The 27,716-nt window shown below is 42.1% G+C and overlaps 1 protein-coding gene across 1 annotated transcript; it reads right to left on the minus strand.

The window, feature by feature from the left end:
• Positions 1–225: 225 nt before the first annotated feature.
• Positions 226–27,524, minus strand: GTPBP6 (GTP binding protein 6 (putative)). The gene is made up of 10 exons (XM_063459418.1): positions 27,083–27,524; positions 21,742–21,879; positions 13,412–13,482; positions 9,020–9,150; positions 7,352–7,422; positions 6,560–6,718; positions 4,347–4,555; positions 3,826–3,974; positions 2,406–2,555; positions 226–678 (listed from the first exon to the last, which is right to left on the minus strand). The coding sequence occupies exons 1-10, from the start codon at positions 27,462–27,464 to the stop codon at positions 549–551; spliced, it is 1,590 nt and encodes a 529-aa protein (XP_063315488.1). The 5' UTR covers positions 27,465–27,524; the 3' UTR covers positions 226–548.
• Positions 27,525–27,716: the final 192 nt, after the last annotated feature.

The following is a 27,716-nucleotide window of genomic DNA, read 5'->3' on the forward strand; positions in this document are numbered from 1 at the left end:
ACTCTGACTTAGTAAGCATGTCAAACTCGCGGTTGCCGGCCCGCAAAGATATTCATTGTGGGCCGCGTGTTTGACATGCTTGCTGTAAATGTTAAAGGGTACCACTTACTGATACACCCTAAATCAACGTACACTATTATGCCATATCCACACATAAACATATGTATTTGTACATCAATTGATCTGTGATGAAATCTGATAGAGAAGAGCTAGTCAAGAATTTTGTAAACACTTTTATATTTGAGAATGATGAATTCCAAAAACAAATCCTCATTCTTATTGCATTTTAAAGAACCAAATGGGTTCAATTTATTTTATTCATCCACAATAAAGTGCACCTAAACCATGTAGGAATTCATAAACATACTGATCTGCCCCGCAAGTAGACACTTCGCTTGTCTACATGCTTTGCAAAGCAGTGATTATTTAGTCCCTTTGTATATAAAAGGGGTTAAGTCTCAGCAGGAAACATCTTTCAATGGTCCTACAAGAGGACATAATCTTTTGGCTTTCATCCCAGCAGATATAAATCCTTGCATTACATGCAATCAACTTAATTTGCAGAACAACTTGATATATCTTCCATATGCAGCCTTCGTTATAATAACTCGCACACTAGCTGTCCCACTTTCTGCAAATACTTTCATTGCTTGCACTGATGCCTCTTTATGTAGCCAACTGAAAAGGAGAGGGGGAAAAGGATTATGAATGATTTGTAATTTCCATTATTACACATATACAACTGCTTCTGTGCCATCTCTTCTTGAATGCTACACCACTAATCATTCTTCTATCACCTAAACTCTCCTTGAATACTAAGGAGCACAATGAAGAACATCCTCAGGTCATTCTTAATCATTTACAAGAAGAGTGTGTTTAGGCGCTTCACATAAATATATGAGACGGAGACCCACAAATATAGGTAACGTAACTGATATTTTCCTGTATTTTTGTGTGTCACTTTGTGTGTTGGGGAAGCACTTGTTTTATATCCGTGTACATACAGTCCCCAGTGATAACGTGTATGGATATAAAGCACAAATAATACAACCATATCACTAGTAGACACTGGTATATCAATGGATGCCTAAAACAACAGTGTAAACTGTTTAAAAACAGAAAATCTAATGATAGGACTACCACTCACATGGCCCAGAGCCGTACCAGGCTCTGTATCGCAGGCTCAGAATGCCAATACTGGCTTCAGGATCCACTTAATCACAGTAGAAGACCGGACATCAGATGCTTGATAAAATAATTACTTTATTCCAGGATACATAAAAATATATAAAACTTAAGGGTACTTTTAGTTCAGGTGGCTATGTAACCTACTAGTCAAGTCACACTTTCAACCGAAAAACAGTCACCAACAAGTAAATATAAAGTAAAATAGACGCGTTTCGGCTCAAATCGCCTTCTTCCAGTGCAGATAGTCTCGTTTGATTGTTCCCTTTATATCCATTCTTTTTACTTGCATCTGTGTCCAATCTCCCGATTAGTGAACTTCCGTGATGGTATTTCCAGGTTCCTGACGTCAATTCCGCATGCGTCATCATAGCAACGCATAGTGAGACGCAGCGTTAACGTCTAGAACGCAACATCTTTACGACGTCCTTAGAGGTAGGAACTACATGAAGGACAGCCCACATTTCTCCTTTTGGTTGTCCGTTCTCTAAAACGACTTGCAAATATAAATATTGTGTTCCTATATGCACATATTATTTTTGTCCATTAGGGGCAATAAATGTAACAAAAAGAAATGATAAGTATTTTAGCAATATATGGAATAAAGGTAAGAATGGATATAAAAGCAATAGTCAAACAAGACTATCGGCACTGGAAGAAGGCAATTTGAGCCGAAACAAGTCTGCTATTTTACTTTATATTTACTAAATTGTGGGTTACTGTTTTTCGGTTGAAAGTGTGACTTGACTAGTAGGTTACATAGCCACCTGAACCAAAAGTACCCTTATGTTTTATATATTTTTATGTATCCTGGAATAAAGTAATTATTTTACCAAGCATCTAATGTCCAGTCTTCTACTGTGATCAAGTGGATCCTGTAGCCAGTATTGGCACCCCTAAGCCTGAGATACAGAGCCTGGTACGGCTCTGGGCCACGTGAGTGGTAGTCCTATCATTAGATTTTCTGTTTTTAAACAGTTCACACTATGTTGTTTTATTATTCTGTTTTAGGCATCCATTAATATCCCAGTGTCTACTAGTAATATGGTTGCATTATTTGTGCTTTATATCCATACACGTTATCACTGGGGATTGAATGAACACTGATATTTTCCTGTATTTTTACGTGTCATTCTTAATCATACCTTCTCTTATTTCCAATAAAACGCAAACCTATAACCTGTCCCTGCTGCCGAAAACTACATTTTGCAGGATCTCACCTCAACTGTGGACTCTCTAGGTCAACTTTTATATTCAGAAGAATTCGTCCAGTGCTTTCTAACACTACAGCTTCTATTTTCCTCTTCAAATCCTCCAAACCAAAGCCATATAGAGCAGATACAGGAACTACAGCTTTATCAGCCTCGTGACTACAGGGAAACAAAACATAGAAACATACATAATGAACCTTGTTATATACAGTTATTTAGGAGTAAAAAAAAAAAAAAAAAAAAATTAGCTAGTTGAAGTATCCTTTTAGGTATAATTAACTTCACCAGGAACGCAGATCAAGATGCTCCAATCCTATGGGGAAGCATTGTGATTGGATCAGGCTACCACTTCTGATGATGTCAGCAGACTGCTTGTTTTTCTGAGGCAGACAGTGGCAGAGCCAGCAGCTTCAGGTTCGAATACAGTAAGATTTGTAATATATTTATGGAGGCATGACGGGCCCAGGGAGGCTAGATGGTGGTTTTAACACCATAGGGTCAGAAATACATGTTTGTGTTCCTGACCCTATAGTGATCCTTTAAAGAACTGAATGGGTTAAAAAAAAAAATGTATTCATCCACAATAAAGTGCACCTAAACCATGTAGGAATTCATAAACATACTGATCTGCCCCGCAAGCAGACACTTATAGCTTGTCTACATGCTTTGCCAAGCACGATTATTCACGTACTCACCTTTATTCCAGTGCCCACCACCAATCCACCTCCTTGGCTGAGATCATCGAATTGACAATCTCAACCAACACAATGCTTTCCTATTGGAAAGCAATGGGAGGCTAATGCAACGCTGGCCATTCAGCATCTCCTCATAAAGATGCATTGACTCGATGCATCTCTATAGGGAAAGTTCAGCACCTCCATGAAGAGTGTGGAGATGCTGAACTTCGGTGCTGCACATTTTCCAGCACTAACCCAGAACGCACCTGAAGTGGCCGTCTGAGTGACGGCAACTGGAGGTGTCCCAAGGCAGTATTTACATGAAAATGCCTGCAGCGACATACTATACTCACCAGAACTACATTAAGCTGTAGTTGTTCTGGTGACTATAGTGTTCCTTAAACACACCTCCAGATAGCCACTAGAGGCGCTTTCAGAGTGATTTAATGCTGCTCATAGGAAGGCATTGAATTCAATCCTTTTCTTTGGAAAGCATTTGACTGCTCACGCACCTCATCCAATATTCTTCTACAAGAAGCATTGGATTGGAGAAGCAAAGAGAGAGGAACGCTTGCTGCATGACGTTTTGGAAGGTGGAGCGGGCAGCAGTACAGAAGAAGCTCACCGCTGAAAAGGTAGTGGGGGCTGAATCAAAAGAAACACTGGGACACAATAGCATCAAAATATTGGTTTGTATTCCTTAAGCTACAGCGTTCCTTTAAACTACAGTTTATTGAGAAGATATTACTTACTTTTCCAATAGGTCAATTTTGTTATGAACCTCAATCATTGTGTCAAGAAGCAGTTGAGGAACTTTCAGCTTGTCCAGAACCGTCAAGACACTGGCCTTCTGATTGTCAGCTTCTGGATGGCTAATATCTCTCACGTGGACTAATAAATCCTGGTAGAGGAAATGTGCATTAGTAAAATATACTATACCCTTTGTTTACATTTTGATAACTTCATTATGCGCATAGTATTTAATATATTATGAAATTTACTTTCTGGTATTTCCTATAGGTGATGGGGGGAAAAAAAAGTAAATAAAATCAAATCTCATACAGCTATAGACTGTCCTTAAGAAATATTAGTATTAAAAAAGGACCCAAAAATACAGTATATACTGAAAAGTTTCTGCTGAAAAGATTAAATTCATGACGGAAAAAATACTTTTTTAAATCTTTAAACTCAGATGAAAAGATATGTCTCATTTTTAGAAAGTCAGAAACTTTTCTCAAATTTGGCATTACAGCACACATTTCATGTTTATTACCGAATATGCTACATCTTCCAGTGTGGCAGAGAAAGACTCAATGAGATCATGTGGGAGCTGTGAGAGAAATCCAATGGTGTCAACATAAATAACAGGCATACGGCAGGGAAGTAAGCCACCGTGGGTTGTAACATCAAGCGTGGCAAAGAGCTGGTCACGGGGTTGGAGGTCTACATTTCCTGTCAAAGCTTTAATTAAAGTGGTTTTCCCTGCAAATTGAACACAATTATAAATAGTTATCTCCTTCATGCCTCCATAAATATAGCAAAATCTTACTGTTAAGCCTGAAGCTGTAACTCTGCATGCTGTTTGTCTCAGAAAAACAAGCAGTCTGCTGACATCATCAGAAGTGGTAGCCTGATCCAATCACAATGCTGCCCCATAGGATTGGCCGAGACTGACAAAGATGCAGATCAGGGGCAGAGCCAGCATGATTCAAACACAGCCCTGGCCTATCAGCATCTCCTCATAGAGAGGAATTGGATCAATGAATCTCTATGAGGAAAGTTCAGTGTCTGCATGCAGAGGGGGGAGATACTGAATGTTTAGATGCATTTTAGGGAGCCATAACCCAGCAAGGATCTCTAACAGCCACCTGAGGAGTGGCCAGTGAAGTTATCACTAGGCTGTAATGTAAACACTAATGATTCTACTCATCCGAACAAATTCAATAAGATGTAGTTGTTCTGGTGACTATAGTGTCCCTTTAAACATAAGTCTGATAAGTCAATATTAAAGATATACACTAAAGCAGGGGTAGTCAACCTTTTAATACCAACCGCCCACTTTTTCCATCCTTGTCGATGGAAAAAATTTCCTTACCGCCCACCTGTGCCACAGTAACAAATTTTATAGCGCAAGTGCGACTTATTTTTCTACCTTTTTTTTTTTTTTTTTTTAGAAAGGAAGGTTTAAAAAAAAAAAAAAAAAAAAATGTACTTTTTATTTAAATTTTCTCTTTTCTATTCTATTGGTTTTCTATGTGTGTCTGTGAGGTGCTGTGTGTGTGTGTGAGAGCAAAGGGTTCAGTGTGTGTATGTGTAAGAGGTGCAGTGTGCGCGCGCAAAGGGTTCAGTGTGTGTATGTGTAAGAGGTGCAGTGTGCGCGCGCAAAGGGTTCAGTGTGTGTGCGCGCGCGTAAGAGGTGCTGTGTAAGTGTGAGGGTGGCCGTGTGTGCGCGAGGGGGCGCAGTGTGCGCGAGGGGGCGCAGTGTGCGCGAGGGGGCGCAGTGTGCGCGAGGGGGCGCAGTGTGCGCGAGGGGGCGCAGTGTGCGCGAGGGGGCGCAGTGTGCGCGAGGGGGCGCAGTGTGTATAGGGTCTATGCTGTATGTAGGTGGGGGAGATGTGAAAATCTATCTTAATGTGTCCCACTCCCTTTTTCTTAGCTTTTACCAGAGGCAGGGGGACATAATGCTGCAAGCCCTTGTGGTCCAGTGGTGGCATGTTCACTTTAGTCTGCAGCTCCTTAGGCTGCAGGCTGACTCTCCTGTCCTTCTGCGAGTACACCGCTGAATTGGAGCGTTGACATGGTAATCCGCGGCAGCGCTCCGTCCAACCTGCTCATGGGAGGATCACAGAGCCTCCCAGGCACTTCCCTCCCTCTGCTGGAACTTAGTGCCAGCGGCCCAGTGAAGGAGATCTTTGATTTCCTCACCAGCCCGAGAGAGGGAGATCTTTTCTCACCAGCAAGGCTGTCTCTGCATTTGCCAGCAGCGGAGATGAAAGTATCTCCTCTGCCGGCCTTGGTTCATGGCGAGATCGAGGCCCACCGGACATTTTTTGCAGAACCCACCACCGCCCACCTGAAATCCCAAACCGCGTAGTGGTAGGGACCAGGTTGACTACCAATGCACTAAAGAATATAATAGAAGTTTATTGCCGCCCACGAGCTGTATATCTGTAATGCTTCTCTATGAGAGGCACTGCATTGGCCTTACATCTTTGGGATTTATTTTCTCATCGGGCAGATCGAGATGCAGAGAGGAGACTACCCTGGCAATGGATAACTTGTAAGTTTTTGTTGAAAAAGGAGGGTCCTTTCGATACAGTGCAATAGAAATAAATAAATAATGCATTTCGTTAAACTGTTCCTTTGAGTATCTCCACATTGCATTAGAGCAGATACTCTGATATTCTAATTAATACATTATACACTATATGTAAGATCTTACATAGACCAACTTTCATTGAAATGTCTAGAGTATGTAATACACACCACAATTAGTATAACCCATTACAGAGATGATGGGAAACTCTCTGCGACGACGCTGAGTTCTTAGCAGGTTTCTAGTTTTTCTTAGCTTCTCCAGTGCAATTCCAATCCTCCTCTCTCTGTCCTTCAACAACCTCTGTTGGACTTCTAGGAAGGTTTCACCTAGGGAAATGTATTCTAGTGAAAACACTTTCAGATTTTGACCACTAGCTCACTCTTTGCTAGTTTTAACTTTACATCCACAAGCTAATACATCTTACTCTCCAGCCAAGCTGACTTAAATGATCAGCGACCATGTTTTTTTTTTTCCTTCTTTATATTTTTCAAAGGCATTTTATAAGTCCAAATCACAGTAACAGAATAGATCATAATCCCAAAGTTACAATACTATTTTTAACAAATGAGAAGATGGAGAAAGATGAAGACTGATCACAGATAAATCACTTTTCAAATTCCCATATTGTCAGCAAGTTAACCGAAATATTCCATCCATAGGGTCCATGCCAATGTGTACCATCAGGAACCAAAGCTATCAACTTGTCCATGAGCGTATTATCTGCTATCATATGACAGATCACTGCCATGGGTGGAATCATGCTGTATCACTTTGTGAGAAGTCACCATAAAGTATGGATTGAAACTGTTCTCTAGTTCTTACATAAAGATTTACCTCTTGTATGCCAATACGTTGTTCTTACACATCACTTCATGCATATAGTCACGACATGTTACCTACAGACATCCAATCATTACACAGGTTTAGTATATGAAATAGTAAAGCAATATTCCCATTACCTGAACCCATGATATATCTTGATCCACCACCTTGTTGATCCAAGTGAGCAGTCTCATTTCTTAGACAAGCCCTGCAAAAAGAAAAAGAAATTTGGTTAAACCAAGTGTGGCGAGTTTCCATGAACATAAAATGAATCAATCTATATACACCACTGTGGACATGTTTTATGCAATGAAATTATGTAAAGCGTGCAAAAATATAAATGTTAATAGTTTATTTTTATAAATCAAAGGAACATTCTTAGCACAATAACAATCAAAATGACATTATGGTGGCAGGAGGTCCACAGGCGCTTTCTTACCTAAGGCAAGATGAATTTATGAATGGGGAGCTACTGATTGGCTTAGCGCGACAGCTGACCGTCCTAACCAGTCAGCGGAGAGTGGTGGAACTCTGCCCTATCTGAAAGCCGGGTACTACTGGGGGTATAGAAGATTCAACGCTGGAGGCAACCTTCAGGTGAGAAATCATCTGGGGAGTGTCAGGATTACTAGAGATGCCCAACACGCAGAACTAAAGTAGATAAGAAAATACCTAATACGTATTACCGGGCCTTAGAATGGACGGATTTAACGTATAAAGGTAAATAGTCACAAAACAGGGAAAAGACAAGACGTGGAAATAACGTAAACGATAAACAAGCCACGGATCAAGGAATGGAGAAATCACAATAGTCAGGAGCCAAGCCAAAGTTCAAGGAATACAGAGATCGGATAGTCAAAAGGGAAGCCAAGATCAAATACACTAGAATCAATACAAGGAATGCGCTCTCGGATAAAAAAAAAAAAAAAATGTAAACCACGACAGGGCACAGAGAAATGGACAAAATAGGCTTTAAATAGCTTAAGATGTTCCCTGATAGGCTGTAGAGAAACATGATCATGGGTGTGCGTGTAAAACACCAATATGATAATTAATGGTCTGGCCCTTTACGGGTTAAACAGGAAACCCTTAAGAATTTCACAGTTGCAGCGGGCGGCGTCTTTAATGATTACAGACCCGGCTGCTGAGAGAGGAGGAGGCACCACCATGGGTGAGCTATTGGCAGCATTCCCATCACCACATGGGAATGCCACCGGACCGAGACGTGCCCGCCGGGTATGAACGGACCCAGCGGCCGAAGACCTTACAGGTAGGAGATCGGCGGCATTCCCCTTAGTGTGTGGGAATGCTGCCGCAACAATTTGGCGTTACAGGGAGCTCATGGGACCATAGCAACTTAGTTTGAAGGTGTGATGTGTCTGGAGTGTTTCTCTAACAAAATGAACCGAAGAAAAATCTAAATCAAATTAATATATGGTGATAAGAATGTCTGAAGCTTTTACTAATTTACATCAATGTCTTATTGAAGGCTTGTAAAATTAAGAAGCTTACAAAGCTAATTTTAATGCTGAGAAATTATGTTTATAGGTTTAACAAAATTGCTACATTTCTCCCCAGTGAAGAAAGAACCATCCACGGCCTCAGACACTCCAGGACCGTCTCTAACAATATGCATCTCATACAGCAAAAACAATCCTTAAATACACTAACTTTTTATTTTTATTTACTCTTATTGTCAAAAGTGTGTTCTCTCTAATAACAGCCATGATATTTTGTTAATAACTCTGGTGTTCGTGCAGATAAAACTTTTAGCACAACTCTGGTTTAATTATATTAACTGTTACCTTAGCAGTGGAAGTTCAGCCAGAGCGATCTGCAGCTTGGCCTCTCTTGTCCGGGCATTGTAACGGAAAATGTTAAGAACAACTTTATATCTGTCTAACACCTTCACTCCCCAGGCTGCTTCCAATTCTTTCTGCAACAGGGAAAACAACCCAAAAACAAACCAAACTTTTAATATTCCTTTACTATTATTTGCTGCCCATGTTTTGTTTAATTTGCAATTACATTTATAAATGTGGTCTCTGTCAGTCATTGTTTTATGCATGCATAATAAAAACCATTAACTTCCGGTTTTAGACAAAAGAGGCAAAAACAGAAGAAAATGTATTAAAAAATATCTTGTATTATAAAATTGTAACAATTAGCAGAACATTATTTGAAGTATGCTGACAGCACTCATAACAAGGTGAGTTAAAAAAATGAATCAATAATAAAGGTGTTTTTATTAAATCAGATTTTATAAATAAAATCTGTTTCCAGGAAAAATCATGGAAAACCAAGATTCAAATTAAGTCTTAGCAACTAGTGATTTAAATTGATTTGATTTAAGGAAAACTATAGGGTCAGAAACATAAACATGTATTCCTGACCCTATAGTGTAAACACTGCCTTTTCTCTGAAGATAGGACATGATCAAAACATCAGACAATCAAAGTCTGATTCTATGTCCTCAACAGCAGGGTCGGACTGGGAATAAAAAGCAGCCCTAGAAAAATAATTCTATACCAGCCCCATAATGCATCACGCCAGCATAGTGTGCAGATATTAAAGCGAGGAAAAAAAACCAAACGTTAAAACTGAAAACTATCACTGAAACGTGAAAGAAAGCACTCATAGGGATTCAAAATAAACAAAAGAGCGGATTTATTGTAAGCAGACGTGCATTTACATATAATCAATGTTTCAGTCCATTTTCTTGATATATTAAGAAAAGTTTGGTCATTTGGACTGAAATTGTGAATGTATGCTATTGCACAGCAGTAAAAAAAATGATGTTATCTTGTTTTTTTGTTTTTTTTGAAGTAGTAAGAGTGTACTCTTCACTTTGGCTTACAACTGGATAAATTTCAATCAATGCTAATTCAATTCCCATATGAAAGCATTGGGGGGTCTATTGCGTATGTGTGGCAAAATGCTGCACTTCACTCCCCAAAGCCCCTTGCATGTGTCTCTTAGCCCCATTGTATCTTTCTCCCTTTCCACAGCCCTTCTGTGAGTCTATTTTCCAGGCCCCAGCACTTCCATGTGTATCTTTCCCCACAGCTCCTCTGTGTGTCTCATTCTCCCCTTTCCCAGCCCATCTGTGTGTCTCTTGTTTGTCTTCCTCAGCTCTCTCTGTGTGTCTCCTGTTCCCCTTTCCTAACCCCTCTGTCTCTTTCTCTCCTCACACCTCCATGTGTTTAATTCCACCCTCTCCAATCTTCCATGTGTCCCATTAGCCCCCAGCCCTCCATGAGTCCTATTAGCACTCCCTCCATCCATCCATAGAGCCCCCCCAGCTGTCCATTTGTCCCACTAGCCCGCCCTCCCTCCCTCCCAGCCCTCCATGTGTCCCACTAGTCCTCCATCCCAGCCCTCCATGTGTTCCTATAGCACCCTCCAAGTGTTCCTATGCCCCCTCCCAGCCCTCCATGAGTCCCTATACCCCTCCTAGCCCTCCATGTGTCCCTATACCCCTCCTAGCCCTCCATGTGTCCCATAAGCCCTCCCATGTGTCTCAGTAGCACCCCTGTGTGTCCCATTAGCCCTCCCTCCCAGCCCTCCGTGTGCCCCATTAGCCCTCCCTCCCAGCCCTCCATGTGTCCCATTAGCCCTCCGTCCCAGCCCTCCATGTGTCCCATTAGCCCTCCGTCCCAGCCCTCCATGTGTCCCACTAGTCCTCCCTCCCAGCCCTCCATGTGTCCCACTAGTCCTCCCTCCCAGCCCTCCATGTGTCCCACTAGTCCTCCCTCCCAGCCCTCCATGTGTCCCACTAGTCCTCCCTCCCAGCCCTCCATGTGTCCCACTAGTCCTCCCTCCCAGCCCTCCATGTGTCCCACTAGTCCTCCCTCCCAGCCCTCCATGTGTCCCACTAGTCCTCCTCCCTCCCAGCCCTCCATGTGTTCCTATAGCACCCTCCAAGTGTTCCTATAGCACCCTCCAAGTGTTCCTATAGCACCCTCCAAGTGTTCCTATAGCACCCTCCAAGTGTTCCTATGCCCCCTCCTAGCCCTGTATGTGTCTCATAAGCCCTCCCATGTGTCCCACTAGCCCCCCTGTGTGTCCCACTAGCCCCCCTGTGTGTCCCACTAGCCCCCCTGTGTGTCCCACTAGCCCCCCTGTGTGTCCCACTAGCCCCCCTGTGTGTCCCACTAGCCCCCCTGTGTGTCCCACTAGCCCCCCTGTGTGTCCCACTAGCCCCCCTGTGTGTCCCACTAGCCCCCCTGTGTGTCCCACTAGCCCCCCTGTGTGTCCCACTAGCCCCCCTGTGTGTCCCACTAGCCCCCCTGTGTGTCCCACTAGCCCCCCTGTGTGTCCCACTAGCCCCCCTGTGTGTCCCACTAGCCCCCCTGTGTGTCCCACTAGCCCCCCTGTGTGTCCCACTAGCCCCCCTGTGTGTCCCACTAGCCCCCCTGTGTGTCCCACTAGCCCCCCCTCCCAGCCCTCCGTGTGTCCCAATAGGCCCCCTCCCAGCCCTCCATGTGTCCCAATAGGCCCCCTCCCAGCCCTCCATGTGTCCCAATAGGCCCCCTCCCAGCCCTCCATGTGTCCCAATAGGCCCCCTCCCAGCCCTCCATGTGTCCCAATAGGCCCCCTCCCAGCCCTCCATGTGTCCCAATAGGCCCCCTCCCAGCCCTCCATGTGTCCCAATAGGCCCCCTCCCAGCCCTCCATGTGTCCCAATAGGCCCCCTCCCAGCCCTCCATGTGTCCCAATAGGCCCCCTCCCAGCCCTCCATGTGTCCCAATAGGCCCCCTCCCAGCCCTCCATGTGTCCCAATAGGCCCCCTCCCAGCCCTCCATGTGTCCCAATAGGCCCCCTCCCAGCCCTCCATGTGTCCCAATAGGCCCCCTCCCAGCCCTCCATGTGTCCCAATAGGCCCCCTCCCAGCCCTCCATGTGTCCCAATAGGCCCCCTCCCAGCCCTCCATGTGTCCCAATAGGCCCCCTCCCAGCCCTCCATGTGTCCCAATAGGCCCCCTCCCAGCCCTCCATGTGTCCCAATAGGCCCCCTCCCAGCCCTCCATGTGTCCCACTAGCCATCACTCCCAGCCCCAATGTGTCCCACTAGCCATCACTCCTAGCCCCCATGTGTCCCACTAGCCATCACTCCTAGCCCCCATGTGTCCCACTAGCCATCACTCCCAGCCCCCATGTGTCCCAATAGGCCCACTCCCAGCCCCCATGTGTCCCACTAGTCATCCCTCCCAGGCCTCATGTGTCCCATCAGCCCCCTTCCAGCCCTTCATGTGTCCATATACCCTCCTCCCAGCTCTCCATGTTTCCCATTAGTTCTCCCCGAGCCCTCCATATGTCCCTATACCCCCTTCCCAGTCCTACATGTGTCCCTATACTCCCTCCCAGCTCTTCCTGTGTCCCATTAGTCCACCCCCAGCTCTCCCTGTGTCCCATTAGTTCCCCCCCAGCTCTCCCTGTGTCCCATTAGTTCTCCCCGAGCCCTCCATATGTCCCTATACCCCCTTCCCAGCTCTCCATGTGTCCCTATACTCCCTCCCAGCTCTTCCTGTGTCCCATTAGTCCACCCCCCAGCTCTCCGTGTCCCATTAGTTCCCCTTCCCAGCTCTCCCTGTGTCCCATTAGTTCTCCCCGAGCCCTCCATATGTCCCTATACCCCCTTCCCAGCCCTCCATGTGTCCCTATACCTCCTCCCAGCTCTTCCTGTGTCCCATTAGTCCACCCCCCAGCTCTCCGTGTCCCATTAGTTCCCCTCCCCAGCTCTCCCTGTGTCCCATTAGTCCCCCCCCCCCCCTTCACAGCTCTCCCTGTACTTTTCTGTAGTGTGGCCGAGCAGGCAGGCCATAGTGGAGGAGCTCTTGCTCACTGTACCCGGTCTGACAGGAAGCAGTCATGTGCACTCTGTGAGCACTTCCTGACAGACCAGGTAGGGGAACAGGAGCTCCTCTACCGCAGTCTGGCTGCTCGGCCACGCTACATACTGTGACCGGCAGGAGGGGAGCGCATCCCCTCCTGCCAGTCACCCTGTAATTCCGCCGTGCGGCCCAGTGCGCACTTTCCCGCTACTATGCCGGTCCACCAGGAAATTTCCCGGTATCCCGGTGGGCCAGTCCGGCCCTGCTCAACAGAAGTAAACTCATTCTCACATGCAAATACTTTGTATACAATTATCAATATACTTAAAACTATTTGTGTTGTGTTTGTCGGCTATAAGTTTTACCTCTGTCAAAGGAGAAAGTCTTTCAACGTTTATAAAAACTGCAGTAATCTGAGGCAGTCCTTGGATAATCTCTGTAAAAAAAAAATAAAAAAAAAAGTTTAAAAAAAATGACTGGATGAAAATTAATGAGGTCTATACAGAGCTGTAACAAAATCACTTGACATATCTCAACAGCACAAAACATTCATCTGAAGGACGTCACATACACTGGTATTATGTAAACACATCTAAGTGGATAGAAGTTTCGACAACCCCAAGTGTTCATTTAATTATAGCACATGAAGGAGTAATGTGACATCTGATCAAATTAACACGGATATACAAACCAACTATTATCTGGAATAAATTATTAATATCAATATCTTGCTTACCATCAAACATATTAGGAGGATACAGAAGTGGCACAACAGTGTGTAAAATGACCACGAAAGCCAATAACATACCACACCAGCTGTCTCACTGTAAGCTCTACATTGCCCTGCTGTTGTTACACAAATATATCTTTAAAAGGGATACTATAGCGTTATTCTATTAAGCTGTATTCTTAACACTATAGTTCCCTCTGCCTCCCCCCTCCATCGCTGCCAGTCCCGCACTTGCCAGATTCCAGTGCTGATATCCATCGGAGCTGGGTTGGAGCTCCACCTCCTCCAATGTCTAATGCGCGGCGTGCATTGCGAGCGCATTAGGCCCTCCCCATAAGAAAACATTGAATCAATTAGAAATAGTTTCAGTCCTATTTAACACTAGGGGAATAGTGACATCTAGTGGACGTTTGTATGCCGTGGCAATCAAATTTTGCAACATTATATACCAATTACCTACTATTCTTAATATTGATACTTATCTGTTACAATGAGTGAATAAAATATATAGTTAGTATTTAAAAGGATTATAGAGTGTAAGGAATACAAAGTTATATTGACAGACACTAGAGGCGGTCTTAGTCCTGTAAGGTAATTATTGCAATTTCTATAAACTGCAATGATTTACATTGCAGGACTAAGCGTGGCTGGTACACTGCACCCAGACTATTGCAGTGAAGTGGTCTGGGTGACTATAGTGTCCTATTAATTCCTACTAGATACTCGTATATCTGGAATTACTGCTCTTTACTATTCCTACTACAGTAATGAAAAAAACACAGAGAGGTTATTATTCACTTTTTTATGTAGTAAAACAGGCAAACTGATTATGTGATATAAACTCCTGTTCTTTATATTAAAGTAATTAGAATGACATTTATTATATTATTAACTTGTGATTTTATTGTTCGTAATTAAAACCAACTAGGCATATTGGAATGGGGATTTTAAATCATCATTTTCTTTTTGGTTAAATTAACCATGCATTAGAACAACTATTGATTCTTTGGTGATTCGTGGTAGACTAATTTTTTTAAGTAATCTAATACAATAATTATCTACCAGTGATCAGTTGGAAATTTGAGATCCCTTAATGATCAGTTATACATTAAATGAAAATAACCAATGGTGTTTTTTGCTTTGGGAAGATATTGCCCTTTTTAATTAAATATCAAATAAAGGTTATATTTTAAATCTCACCGCTTTTTTAACTTTTAACCCCTTTAGGACCGCTGATGGTTCAGGACCGTTAGCGGTAAAATGTGCGTTTGGACCGCTGACGGTCCTGAACCGTCATAGCGAAAAACGGACTGCGGGAAGCGATCAAAGATTGCTCCCGCCGGTATAACTCTGTAACTATCTGCCAGACATCCCAGGCAGATAGTAACAGCCAATTGCAGCGTGTGAGTGATCCGCGATCGCTCACAATTGGCTGCTGTCAAAGTGGGTGTTACAAACACTCGCTTTGACAGTGATCTCTGCCCTTCTCTCCTCTGTAGCGTTTTGTGAGGCGAGAGAGACAGAGATCGTGATAGTTTATATTAAAAAGTATTAAAAACAATGTGTGTGTTCGTAATTTGTTTTAGTCGTGTGTAAAACATGCAGCGTATGGGGGGCGGAGCCTGACTGCTGGAGCGGACGGTCGCATGCTGCCCGAGCTCCGGGCCCAAAACCAGCAAATCGTTGATTAACCACCCAAAACTAACTGCACACGGCTCCACTCACCTACTGGGCACTCGTACATAGCCCGGGGACGCGGTGCATGAAGTAAGTCCGCCAGCGGTCAGCAACTACACGATGGTGCAAACATGCGGCCTATGGGAGGCCAAGGCGGGGGGAGACGGCCGCTCTCCTTGCACTCAGGCCGACCATGGAGGCCACAATCACTCCCACCCTCCCCCCTATGGACCGGCGGGGGTCATCCCGGTCCCCCATAAGGCGCAGACATACTCACCCCATCCTAGCCAGAGGGGCCCAGCAGAGCCGGACTCCGACATGGAGGGAGCCAAGATGGCCACCGAACCGAGGCTCATCTCACTCCAAACCCCCAAGCTGTGGGCCACCTGGGAAGACGGTATTGCCAAGGCCTTTGATGCATTCTGGGTCAAATACCGAGAAATAACCTTACAGAGCGACGTACAGGGTGCCACTGCAGCACTAACCAAAAGCAAAATACGAACAGACAAGAATCTAGGCCAGGCGGACCTCAAGCAAGCCACAGGGAGGCTGGAGGGAAAGCGGAGGCAACGCAACAGGCCTCATCCACCAAAACAAGCTCAGCCTGCCAACACCCGCACTCCTCACCGCAACCCGAGAAAGAAATCTAGAGCACAGAGGCCTATCTACATGCACGCAATTCACGGTGCAGTACCACGAGAGCACCGGACCGGTCATCAGCACCGTCTACCCAGATACACACCAAGAAACGCGGGACAACCGTCACGGTGGAACAGGCACAATAAGTCTACACCTCACCACAATGGCCCTCTCATGTGTAGCGGACTGCTCCAAAACCGGCCATCCGAACACACTATGCCACAACGCAACCCATCTGCTCCAGTGGCCTGTTACCCTCTCCACTGCGGGCACGAGACTCACGACAGGTGCACTCAAGATCTGGTTAAGGGACAGCCTCTTTGTGTGTGGCAGCGCCTACTTACCTGTGCAAGTACCTGGTCCGGGGAGTGGGACCCTGGCGGGGATGCCGAGGAGGGCAGGAACGGGTCCTACACGACTTGAACAGGCTTCTGGGCCCACACCCCATGCCTGCTGCTTGGCTGCGACACCCATGGCCGTACTAGGCATACTGTCTGCAACACTTATGGGACTTAACTAATACGGTGAAACAGCATAATTTATGATGTGCATATCACCTTTATACTCACCTGGTTGTATGTACCAACTCATGTTTTCTCTCTTCGTTTATCCTTTTTTTTTAAACTTAGCCATGCTAGTTTTAGTTACCCAAGCCTTGGCAGGGCAGTATGAGTATAAGTGGCTAGCCAAATCTTTAAGGATCAATGCCAGACATGTAAGCCATTTTACATAATTGAGTCTCAGGCCTTCATTATCCACGCTGTTATTAATAGGTTTTAAGCTTCAGTCTATACCATGCGTACATCTAGCGTATTTTATGTTTTGGTTTTTTTTTTGTTGTTGTTTTGTTTCTTAATAAGCTCAGCACGAGACTTGCATATCTCACAATAAAAAACAGTGAGCTTATATATGATAAATAGTAATATGCATACACATTAAGCTAATGCGTTCACACTACTATTGTCTCAAACTTCAGTTTAACACGAACGTAAATGGCTTGATTTGTTTATTTATGTATTTTTATTTATTATTTTCATTTCTTCCTTTTTTTTTTTTTATACTTCATAATTGCTAAGCGACAATTATACTTAAAAACGCGCAGTTAATCGACTATATACATCCTATAACTAGATCTGTTTTATGCATGTCTAACCTAACGTGTTTTATCACAAAAACGATGTTTAAAAGCTTGCTATCTTCATATAATATAAAAATGTGCCGTATTCACTGCCACACTGTGAAATGTTATGGAAATGCTTGTAGAAGCTGTTGTGGCTCTACACGCTTGTTGTCAATCTATGCACAAGAAAAATAAAGAATTAAAAAAAAAAAAAAAATGCAGCGTATGTATAACTTGCAGGAGGCATATGCCTTCTTGGTGTCAGACTCTGACGCCACTGACACTGCGTCAGATTTTGACCCAGGTCAGTTTTCGGACACGTCTAGTCAAGACGACATGTCATCTGTGTGTGAGCCGGCTGAAGAAAGAAGCTGTGCTTCCCCTGCTACGCCAAATGTGGAGGAGGACTGGGTACCTCCACAGTTAGCCGAGCCCAACGTCCCCCCTTTTAGTGCCATTGCAGGCATTAATGTTAATGTGGATGGCTTCTCCCCAATGCAGTATGTAGAACTATTTTTAGGGGATACCATCTGGGAGGAGATTGCTTCCCAGACTAACTTGTATGCTACCCAATTTATTGATAACAATCCAGGTAGCTATACAGTCAGGGAACATGACTGGCATCCCACAGATGTCCCAGAGCCTAAAAATTCTGGGCTCTTACAATGCTCATGGGGATTATAAAGAAGCCATCGATTCGCTCATACTGGAGCACCAACCCAATAATGTCGAGTCCAGTATTCTCCCAAACCATGCCTAGAGCCAGATACGAGTTACTGCTGAGATTTTTAAATTTCAGTGACAATACCCTCTGTCACCCTAGAGATAACCCCCAATACGATAGGCTTCATAAAATACGCCCACTGCTAGACCATTTTCAGAACAAATTTTCGGATGTTTATACCCCCCAACAAAATCTATCCATAGATGAATCGCTAATGAAATACAAAGGGAGATTAGGGTTCAGACAATACATCCCCTCAAAGCGCTCTAGGTATGGCAGAAAACTGTACAAACTGCGAGAGCAAAGTGGATACATGTTTGCCTTTCGTGTATATGAGGGGAAAGATGGTCAACTGGACCCTCCTAGCTGTCCTGACTCCCTGGGGACAAGTGGGGAAACTTGTATGGGACCTACTAAACCCCTTGTTTAATAAAGGTAAAGGTATAAAATTTTTATAGTAGTGTCCGTCTGTTTAAAACACTTTATGGTTTACAGACACTGGCCTGCGGCACTGCCAGAAAAGATTCCAAAGACTTTCCACGATCTCTCAGAGGCAAAATTAAAAAAGGCGAATGTAAAGCACTTCGCAAAGCTGAAGTGCTTGCACTAAAATTTAGGGACAGGAAGGATGTCAACATGCTAACCACCATCCATGACGAACGCATGTCAGACGTCTCTGTCCGAGGCAGAGTAGAGTCCAACCGGTTTGCATCAGGGCGTATAATAAGTACATGGGGGGTGTTGATTTGGCTGATCAGCTGATGCAGCCATATCTTATTTTACGAAAAACCAAAGCATGGTATAAAAAGGTGGCTATCTGATGCAAATAGCAACCCACAATTCATTTTTGCTTTAAAAAAAAAAAAAAATTATTATCCAGAGAAAACCACCTTTCTCCAATTTCAGTTGAAAATAATTTCTTTAACAATTTATGGAGATGGACAAGTTCCAACAACGGTGCAAGCGGAGTCCAGACATCTTATTTTTAAGTTACCGCCAACTGCTAGAAAAACCAAAAGCCAGAAATGTTGCCGGGTCTGTTTTAAAAACGGGAAAAGGACAGACACCCGTTTTCACTGTCCTGATTGCCCTTCGAAACCAGGACTGTGTGTAGGAACATGTTTCAAGCTGTACCACACAGAACAACATTTTAATTTTATTTTTTGTTTCTTTGGAAAGCAGCCATTTTTTGTTAGTCAGTTTCCTTCCCCCAAATCTACAGTTAGATTCTATTTGCAGGAGTCAGTTTAAATATTGCTGCTAAATGTACATTTGCTACCTGCACATTTGGTCTAACAAGTTTTCTGGCAGTAACACATAACCAAAACCAGATGACGTGTGCATAAAAAACTGAATTTAAAAATTACCACTAAACTTTCTCTGTTTTTGGGGGGGGGGGGGGCAAAATGGTTGGGGGAAAGAAGTCAAAACACCCCATCTTCTATAACCTTTGATGTCTACTTTATAAAAATATATACTATATATACTTTCATGATGGTAACATTAACTGGGGGGTGCAAAAATATGTCAAACTGAAGATAGACCAAGCATACCTATATATCAAGTTGAAAAACTGACATGTACAAGTTCTGATTGTTGCCTTTTGGCCCCCAAACAACCCAGCAACCCTATACATGGGGGGTATCACTGTACTCGGGAGATGTTGCTGAACATATTGGGGTGTTGTTTGGCAGCGACACATAACAGGATCTGTTAATTCATGCCTAAAGTACAATGTGTGTGACAATGAAACCAAAAAAAGATTACTACCCAAAAGTTTGACAAAGGCTGGTGGTAGAATTCAGTGCATGAAAATTGTTAAAATACCACCATTTAAAATACCCTGGGTTGTCTACTTTTCAAAAATATATGGTTTGATGGGGTAAAATACATTGGCTCAAATGGGACATGGGCGCAGGTTAATTACATGTCAAAATTCCAAGTTGGGAAACTGGTAAGCGCACCTGCCAAACGTGGCCTTTTAGCCCCCAAAGAACCCGACAGGCATATGCATGAGTGGTATCACTGTACCCAGGAGATCTTGCTGAACACATATTTTGGTGTTGTTTGGCAGTGACACATAACAGGATCTGTTAATTCATGCCTAAAGTACAATGTGTGTGAAAAAAGCAGAATAAAATGTACTACCTCAATGTTTGACAAAGCCTGGTGGTAGAATTAGTGCATGGAAAGTGTTAAAATACCACCATGTGAAATACCCTAGGGTGTCTACTTTTCAAAAATATATTTGAAGGGGGTTAAAATACATTGGCCGGCTTTAAAAATGTCCCCAATAGGACATGCATGCAGGTTGACTACATGTCAAAATTCCAAGCTGGGAAACTGATATGCGCACCTGCAAAATGTGGCCTTTTAGCTCCCAAACAACCCAACACCACCTATACATGGGGGGTATCCCTGTACTCGGGAGATGTTGCTGAACACATATTGGGGTGTTGTTTGGTAGTGACACCTAACAGAATCTGTGAATTTATACCTGAATTGCAATGTATGTGAAAAAAATAAAAAAATAAACTACCTATGCAAGGTTTGGCAAAGGTTTGTGGTAAAATGGCTGCATAGAAAGTATCAAAATATTCTTAGATGAATACCCTGGGTTATCAAGTTTAAGAAAAATATATACATGTGGGGTGTTTTTTGGAGATTTATGAAATAATTTCCTACTTGTACTTATAGCCCTATAACTTGCAAATAAAAGCAAAAAAACACGTAAACATTGGGTGGTTTTTAAACTCAGGACAACATTTTTAATCTATTTAGCAGTTTGTTTCATTCGATTTTGTAGATCAGTAAAAGATTTTTTTAAGTAGACGTCAAAAAACGTGTTTCTTTTTAATTTTTCACCATATTTTATTTTATTTTTTTTAAATTAAATTATATGACATGATAAAAATAGTAGTATGTAAAGAAAGCCCTTTTTGTCCTGAAAAAACCCCAATATATAATTTGTACCGGAACAGTAAATGAGAGAGCAGAAAATTACAGCTAAACACAAACACCACAAAAGTGTTAAAATAGCTCTGGTCCTTAACGTACAAACATTGCAAAAACAGTCCGGTCCTGAAGGGGTTAACTGTTGTTGGTGTGAATACTTTGTCATCTATTTTTAATGTATGCCCTCTGCTTGTTTTTGTTTATAATAAATATTCCTTTATTAAAGTCTGCCTTGGTCTGGAAAAGAATAATGAAGGCTAAAGAGACTGATTCAATGGTATTTTCAAACTGCATTGATATTGCGCTTCTCACCTTATAAATTGCCTTGCTAGTGGCAGCTTTTGGATACTATGGTTAAATGTGGGCTGGTGTCAAAATAGATTTTTTAAATAATTATTTTCAGTCTTGTGCAGACAAGACAGATTTGTAAAAAAAATATTTTAAAAAAATACATATATTAGCCATTTCACACCCAGAACCAAATCGCGAGCATGCTTGGAGTAGTGTGTGTGTGGGATACATCTGTTGACCAAAGCCATCTGTATGCTTTAGACTGATAAATGCAAGCTCCTTCAACAGAATATGAAGGAGCATATACTTGTATCCTCAGAAGCACTGGATTTAGATCATTAATAATGACGTTCTTAGGGATAAATGTAAACACTACATTTTCTGTGGTTACACTGCAGGTACAGTTTCTGAAACTCAAACATGTTTGACTTGATTAAGATAGTTGTATGTTTTTCCACTCTTCATTGGAGAGCCAAAGAATAACGCAGATGTGCAAACAACTGAATGAAAAAAAATATATAAAGGAAAGGTTAGCTGTCTGCCTTCTACTGAATATTACCTGTAAGAACTTTGAAGTTGCCTTTGCCAAATATTAGTTTGCCATCAGGGGATTTTGTAGACAAGATCAATTTATCCACTAGTGTCCAGTTTGGAAGACTGTGTACCAGAGCAGCAGCTTCAGCCATCTGTAGGTCAGCTAAAGGAAGAAAAACAAATACCAGGTAATAAATTCTGCTATCAACTCTTACAAAAATATGTTAAATAAACCAATGAAACTAACTGTAATTGTGTGACCTGTGTCAACATTCTCTGAAAAGGATTTAAACAGTTTGTGCTACATTGAAAAAATTTATTAAAGCCCAAGATAATGAAAGGGAATGGTCATTTACCTGGAAATTACACCATAAGACAAGGAAAATCACCAATTACTTGTATGAACCTTTTTAATTCTCTGTTGCCCTGCTTTTAAAGGGACACTATAGTCACCTGAACAACTTCAGCTTAATGAGGTTGTTCAGGTGAGAACTATAGCTCCCTGCAGCCTCTCATGTAAACACTGTATTTTCTGAGAAAAGCGAGGAACACCTCCAGTTGCAGTTACTCAGAATGCCACCAGAGGGACATCCGAGTTTATGGAGGCATAATATGCTTCCAACCATAGATAAAGAATACCTAGATGCCGCAATCTCTGCTGAGCGGCGAGAAATGCGGCGGCCATCTTGGACCGGTCGCCGCTCTAATGAAGCTATTGAAGAACACTTGGAAAGCCCATCTCACTAAAGGTAAGTGAAGGACTTGGGGGGCACTTATAGCCCTTAATGCCCCTAAACCCTTTAGTACCCCTTTTTTGATTTTTTTCACACCAGACATACTTATTTGTTATATATAGGAATAACCAAACATATACAAAATCCTGGGAAGTGTAAGTTACCGTTTAAAGGTGGATATGTTATGCAGGTGCAGTACATAGGTTATACAGGTTTTGCTGTACTGTGTAACAAATACTGGGTAGTTGGGTGCTATATTATAAAAAGAAAAGCATATGGGAGAAACATATAAAAAAATATGTTATCAACCATTTAAAGGCACACTACAGTCACCAGAACAACTACAAGTAAATGTAGTGGTTCTGGTGTCTATAGCCTGTCCCTGCAGGCTCAATATAAACGCTGCCCAGATACAATGAACGTTCCCCATAGATATACATTGACTCAATGCATTTCTGTGAGGAGATACTGATTAGCTTCTGAATACTTTGCTATTGGAAACCATTGGATTGGCTGAGATCATTAAGATTGATGATCTTCACAAGGGAGGCAAGACCAGCCCTGGCAAGACCAGTGTGACATAGGAGCAAAAGTGAGTAATCGGATCAGGGCCAGTCACCCAAAATGCCACATCAGGACTACAGTGTCAGAAATGCATGTTGGTATTCCTGACACTTAAGTGTTCCTTTAACCCCTTAAGACCGGAAGGTGTACAATTACGTCCTTTTTTAAGCGGCTCTAAACGCCGCCGGCCGTAATTGTACGCCCTCCGTTTTTTGTTTTTTTTACTTACCCGGTCGCCGGCGACCCCACGCCGGAGATCACAGTTGGGGGGACTCCCAGGGAGCCCCCCGCGGCACCTCCGTCTTCTTATATATATACATACACATACACACACATACACTGTCTAGGTGTATTTTAATATTAATATATATATATATATATATATATATATATATATATATATATATATTAATATCAAATTACACGTAGACTGATACTGATTAAATATATAATATATATATAATTATTGTTATATATATTTATATATAATATAAAAAATATGTAAATACGTAAAAAAATAAAATAAAAAATAAATTATTAAAAAATATATAGATTTATAGTGTTTTATTTCGTTCTAACTGTATTGTGATATTAATATATATATATTTATATCAAAATACACGTAGAACAAAATAATATATATATCTTTATACATAAATATATACGTATATATCACTATATATATATATATATATATATATATACCTATATATAAATAAAAATATTTAAAATAATTATGTATATGTGTATATATATATACTTAGATCATATATATATATATATATATATATATATATATATATATATATATATATATATATATATATATATATGATCTAAGTATATATATATATTTTTTTACACTGATTTTATTTATTTTAATTGATTTCCAGCCAGCAGGGGGACTAACTGTCATTACAGTTAGTCCCCCTGCTGGCATTGCTGCAGCCAGCTATACCGGCCATGTGATTGTGAGGTCCTCGCAAGGACCTCACTCTCACATGGCCCGGGGGGGCTGAAGAGGACGGAGGTGCCGCGGGGGGCTCCCTGGAGGTCCCCCCAACCGCGATCGCTGGCGTGGGATCGCCGGCGACCGGGTAAGTAACAAAAAACCGGAGGACGTACTATTACGCCCTGCGGCGTTTAGAGCCGCTTTAAAAAGGATGTAATAGTACGCCCTCCGGTCTTAAAGGGTTAAGGGGTTAAAGGAACACTATAGTCACCTAAATATCTTTAGCTAAATAAAGCAGTTTTAGTGTATAGATCATTCCCCTGCTATTTCACTGTCATTTAGGAGTTAAATCACTTTGTTTCTGTGTATGCAGCCCTAGCCACACCTCCCCTGGCTATGATTGACAGCGCCTGCATTGAAAAAAAAAAATGGTTTCACTTTCAAACAGATGTAATTTACCTTAAATAATTGTATCTCAATCTCTAAATTGAACTTTAATCACATACAGGAGGCTCTTGCAGGGTCTAGCGAGCTATTAACATAGCAGGGGATAAGAAAATCTTAATTAAACAGAACTTGCAATAAAGAATGCCTCTTTACAGGAAGTGTTTATGGAAGGCTGTGCAAGTCACATGCAGGTAGGTGTGACTAGGGTTCATAAACAAAGGGATTTAACTCCTACATGGCAGAGGATTGAGCAGTGAGGCTGCAGGGGCATGTTCTATACACCAAAGTAGATAAAGAGAAAAACAGGGTGAGAGAGACTGACCCTGATGTCAGGCTGAGGACTAAGTGAGCAACAGAGATAGGGCATAAACCCAGAGCTATGAATACTAAAGAAAAGTCCCAAATGGTAGGATTATATGGAGGGAGAAAAAGAGAAGTTCAAACCCTCGATAATCACTAACATAGGGTGTGCCCACATGGAGGGATGAGTAACTCAAATCCCATGGTATCAAATAAAAATAAAAATAGAAATAAATATAAATAAAATTATTTGTTAGACAAAAACTGTAGAAAAACACCCAATAAGATAGAACCCAAATAAGTGAAAAAACAAGTGTATAAAAGTATATTATACACACAGTGTCTGGATAGACTGAGGTCCTAAAGGTGAGGTCTAAGGTATATAGTATGATAGATATCTAGAAAGGGTAGACCATGTAGCTGGATAGGAATCTAGATAAATATAGAGGAAAGGATTTATAAATATATAGAACAAGTGTTCAAAGGTGAGACAGAATACCTTCCTCAAGGAACTAGGACCAGAAAACAGTCACAGGGACCCCAGATATAAAGGGAAAAACAGCCCAACAAAAATGGATTGACCTCCTAATAGAGGTTATTAGGTAATCAATAAAGTAGGTAGAAATATATCCAAAGTAAATAATTGTAGATATCCCCTATCAAGGATCCAAATTTCCTAGAGGATACTGTTCATGCAGAATGTACATTGAATTTAGCTAGGAGAAGTAATCTATAATATACCTTGATAACAGTGTCCAAATGTTAAATAGCTAAGTGTATCGAAATAAAAGATACAGGGTTGCAAACTGCTATGAGACACACTAAAGAGGAAAGAGGAAAAGAGTAAAGTAAAGAGGAAAGATAGACAGAGTTGCCAAACCTTGAATAGCCATCTAACTAATGTTTGGTCCAAACGGAGGGAGATTGGGCTGTACACTCCCTAAAAAAAAATCAAGCTGGCTAATAAAGTAAATAAATAAGAGATAAGGGTAAGCTGCAAAATAGACTACTAGACCGAGACAAAACTCCTGCCTAAATACGTCCGGTATGGTGACCAGGCAGCACTATCCCTGAATACGTATACTAACAGTAATTTTTCTACAGTTTTTGTCTAACAAAGAATTTTATTTGTATTTATTTTTATTTATTTGATACTATGGGATTTGAGTTACTCATTTCTCCATGTGGGCACACCCTATGTTAGTGATTATCGGGGGGTTGAACTTCTCTTTTTCTCCCTCCATATAATCCTACCATTTGGGACTTTTCTTTAGTATTCTATACACCAAAACTGCTTCATTAAGCTAAAATTGTTCAGGTGACTATAGTGTCCCTTTAATCTAATCCACTAAAATTGCACAAACTAAATGAACCATCCGAAATTAGAAGCAAAATTTAGACCAGCAGGATCAAACTGCGCCTCTGCAATTTACAAAGAGCCAGAAAAGTACTTTCACATTTATTCCCGAGAATAACAGTACCCCCCATGTACAGGTTTTATGGTGTTTTGGAAAGTTAGAGAGTCACATATAAGGCTTTCACAGTTTTTTTACATTTTATTCATAATATATTATGTTCCATATATGAATAGTTAATGATAAATTAAAGCCCTGTTTCTCCTGAACAAAATGATATATAATAAGTGTGGGTGCATATAATATGAAAGAGGAGAACTACAGGTGAACAGACATATAGCGCAAATTCTAGTTTTTGTTTTGATCAGAACGTGCACTATTGACTCCGTCCTGAAGGGGTTAAACTATCCTGCAGTACATTAGTTCTGAATACTGCTGTGCAGCACTTTTACAATCCTACTTGGCAAGGTTAAAATGCAATGCGAGGATACTTTGGTAGCTATGACAACCATATAGACAACAGACAGCTCTCCAGCACTTGTGAAAATACAATTCCATTTACTGCCAATTTTCTAAATTCAGAATGCTGAGATGAACTTTAATATTTTGTGTCTGTCAGGTACCATTGCTATAAATGCCCAATTCTTACCCTTGCTATCCTAACTAAAATGTTATAATGTTAAATTCTGCAGTCAAAAATATTTTCTTAAGACACTAAAAACAAAAATGTACTCTTCAAAATCTTTTTTTTTTTTTTGGCTTGTAATGAGAAGGCAAACTTTCCTATTTAGGACTATACAATTAATGTGGGCAGTTTTTATTCCGCAAACAGCCGTTATTAAGCTATAGCATAGCTAACACAAACATATCATCAGAGAGCACAGATCAGGACTATTCACATTATCAAGGGTAACACCTTGACCCCTGTGAATTCCAGATTAGGGTATCAGTGTAGTTTGTGTCACCCGGTGTGATGTACACCTGCTCTATGGTTATGAGGATCATGGCCATTACCAGTGGTTGTATACTGCTTTTTTGGTCCCCACTTCACGTCCGGGTGTACAATAAAAACATGCTGGGTCTCATGAATAAGGGAGGTGGAGTGTGGGATCATGAGGTCCTCGATACCCTCACTGTCCTCCCATTCCTCCTCCTCAGTCTGCCAGTTAATGGGGTCTCTGTCATCCCAGCCCCCGGAGTAGCCGCTATGCTTCCCCTTGCTGCATGGAGACCCCACAAACAGGGTGCGGGCCCCTGGCACCGGCCGGGATCGCTCATTGAACGAGGAGCGGGGAGTTATTACAGCAACCCGGCGGGATCCTGTGGCCCTGGACAAGGCGCTCAGCCGGCAGACATGACACCCCCACGCTGCTCGCAGCACCCAAGGAGACAGCATGGTAGACGAATCCCGGGTCGCGCATTACGCGATCACATGACCACTCTGACACCTATGGCCTGTGACCTGCGCGCATGCGCTGTGCGAGCTGGGACGGACTGCATGGAAGGGCGGGGCCACATTCGCTGGGGATTCGGATTAGCACCGCCCATCCCAGCTACAGTATAATAATACAGTATATAGTACAGTATAATAATACAGTATAATAATACAGTATAATGCAGTATAACACAGTATAATAATACAGTATAA

Source organism: Pelobates fuscus, chromosome 1, assembly GCF_036172605.1.
Source record: "Pelobates fuscus isolate aPelFus1 chromosome 1, aPelFus1.pri, whole genome shotgun sequence".
Lineage (NCBI taxonomy): Eukaryota > Metazoa > Chordata > Amphibia > Anura > Pelobatidae > Pelobates > Pelobates fuscus.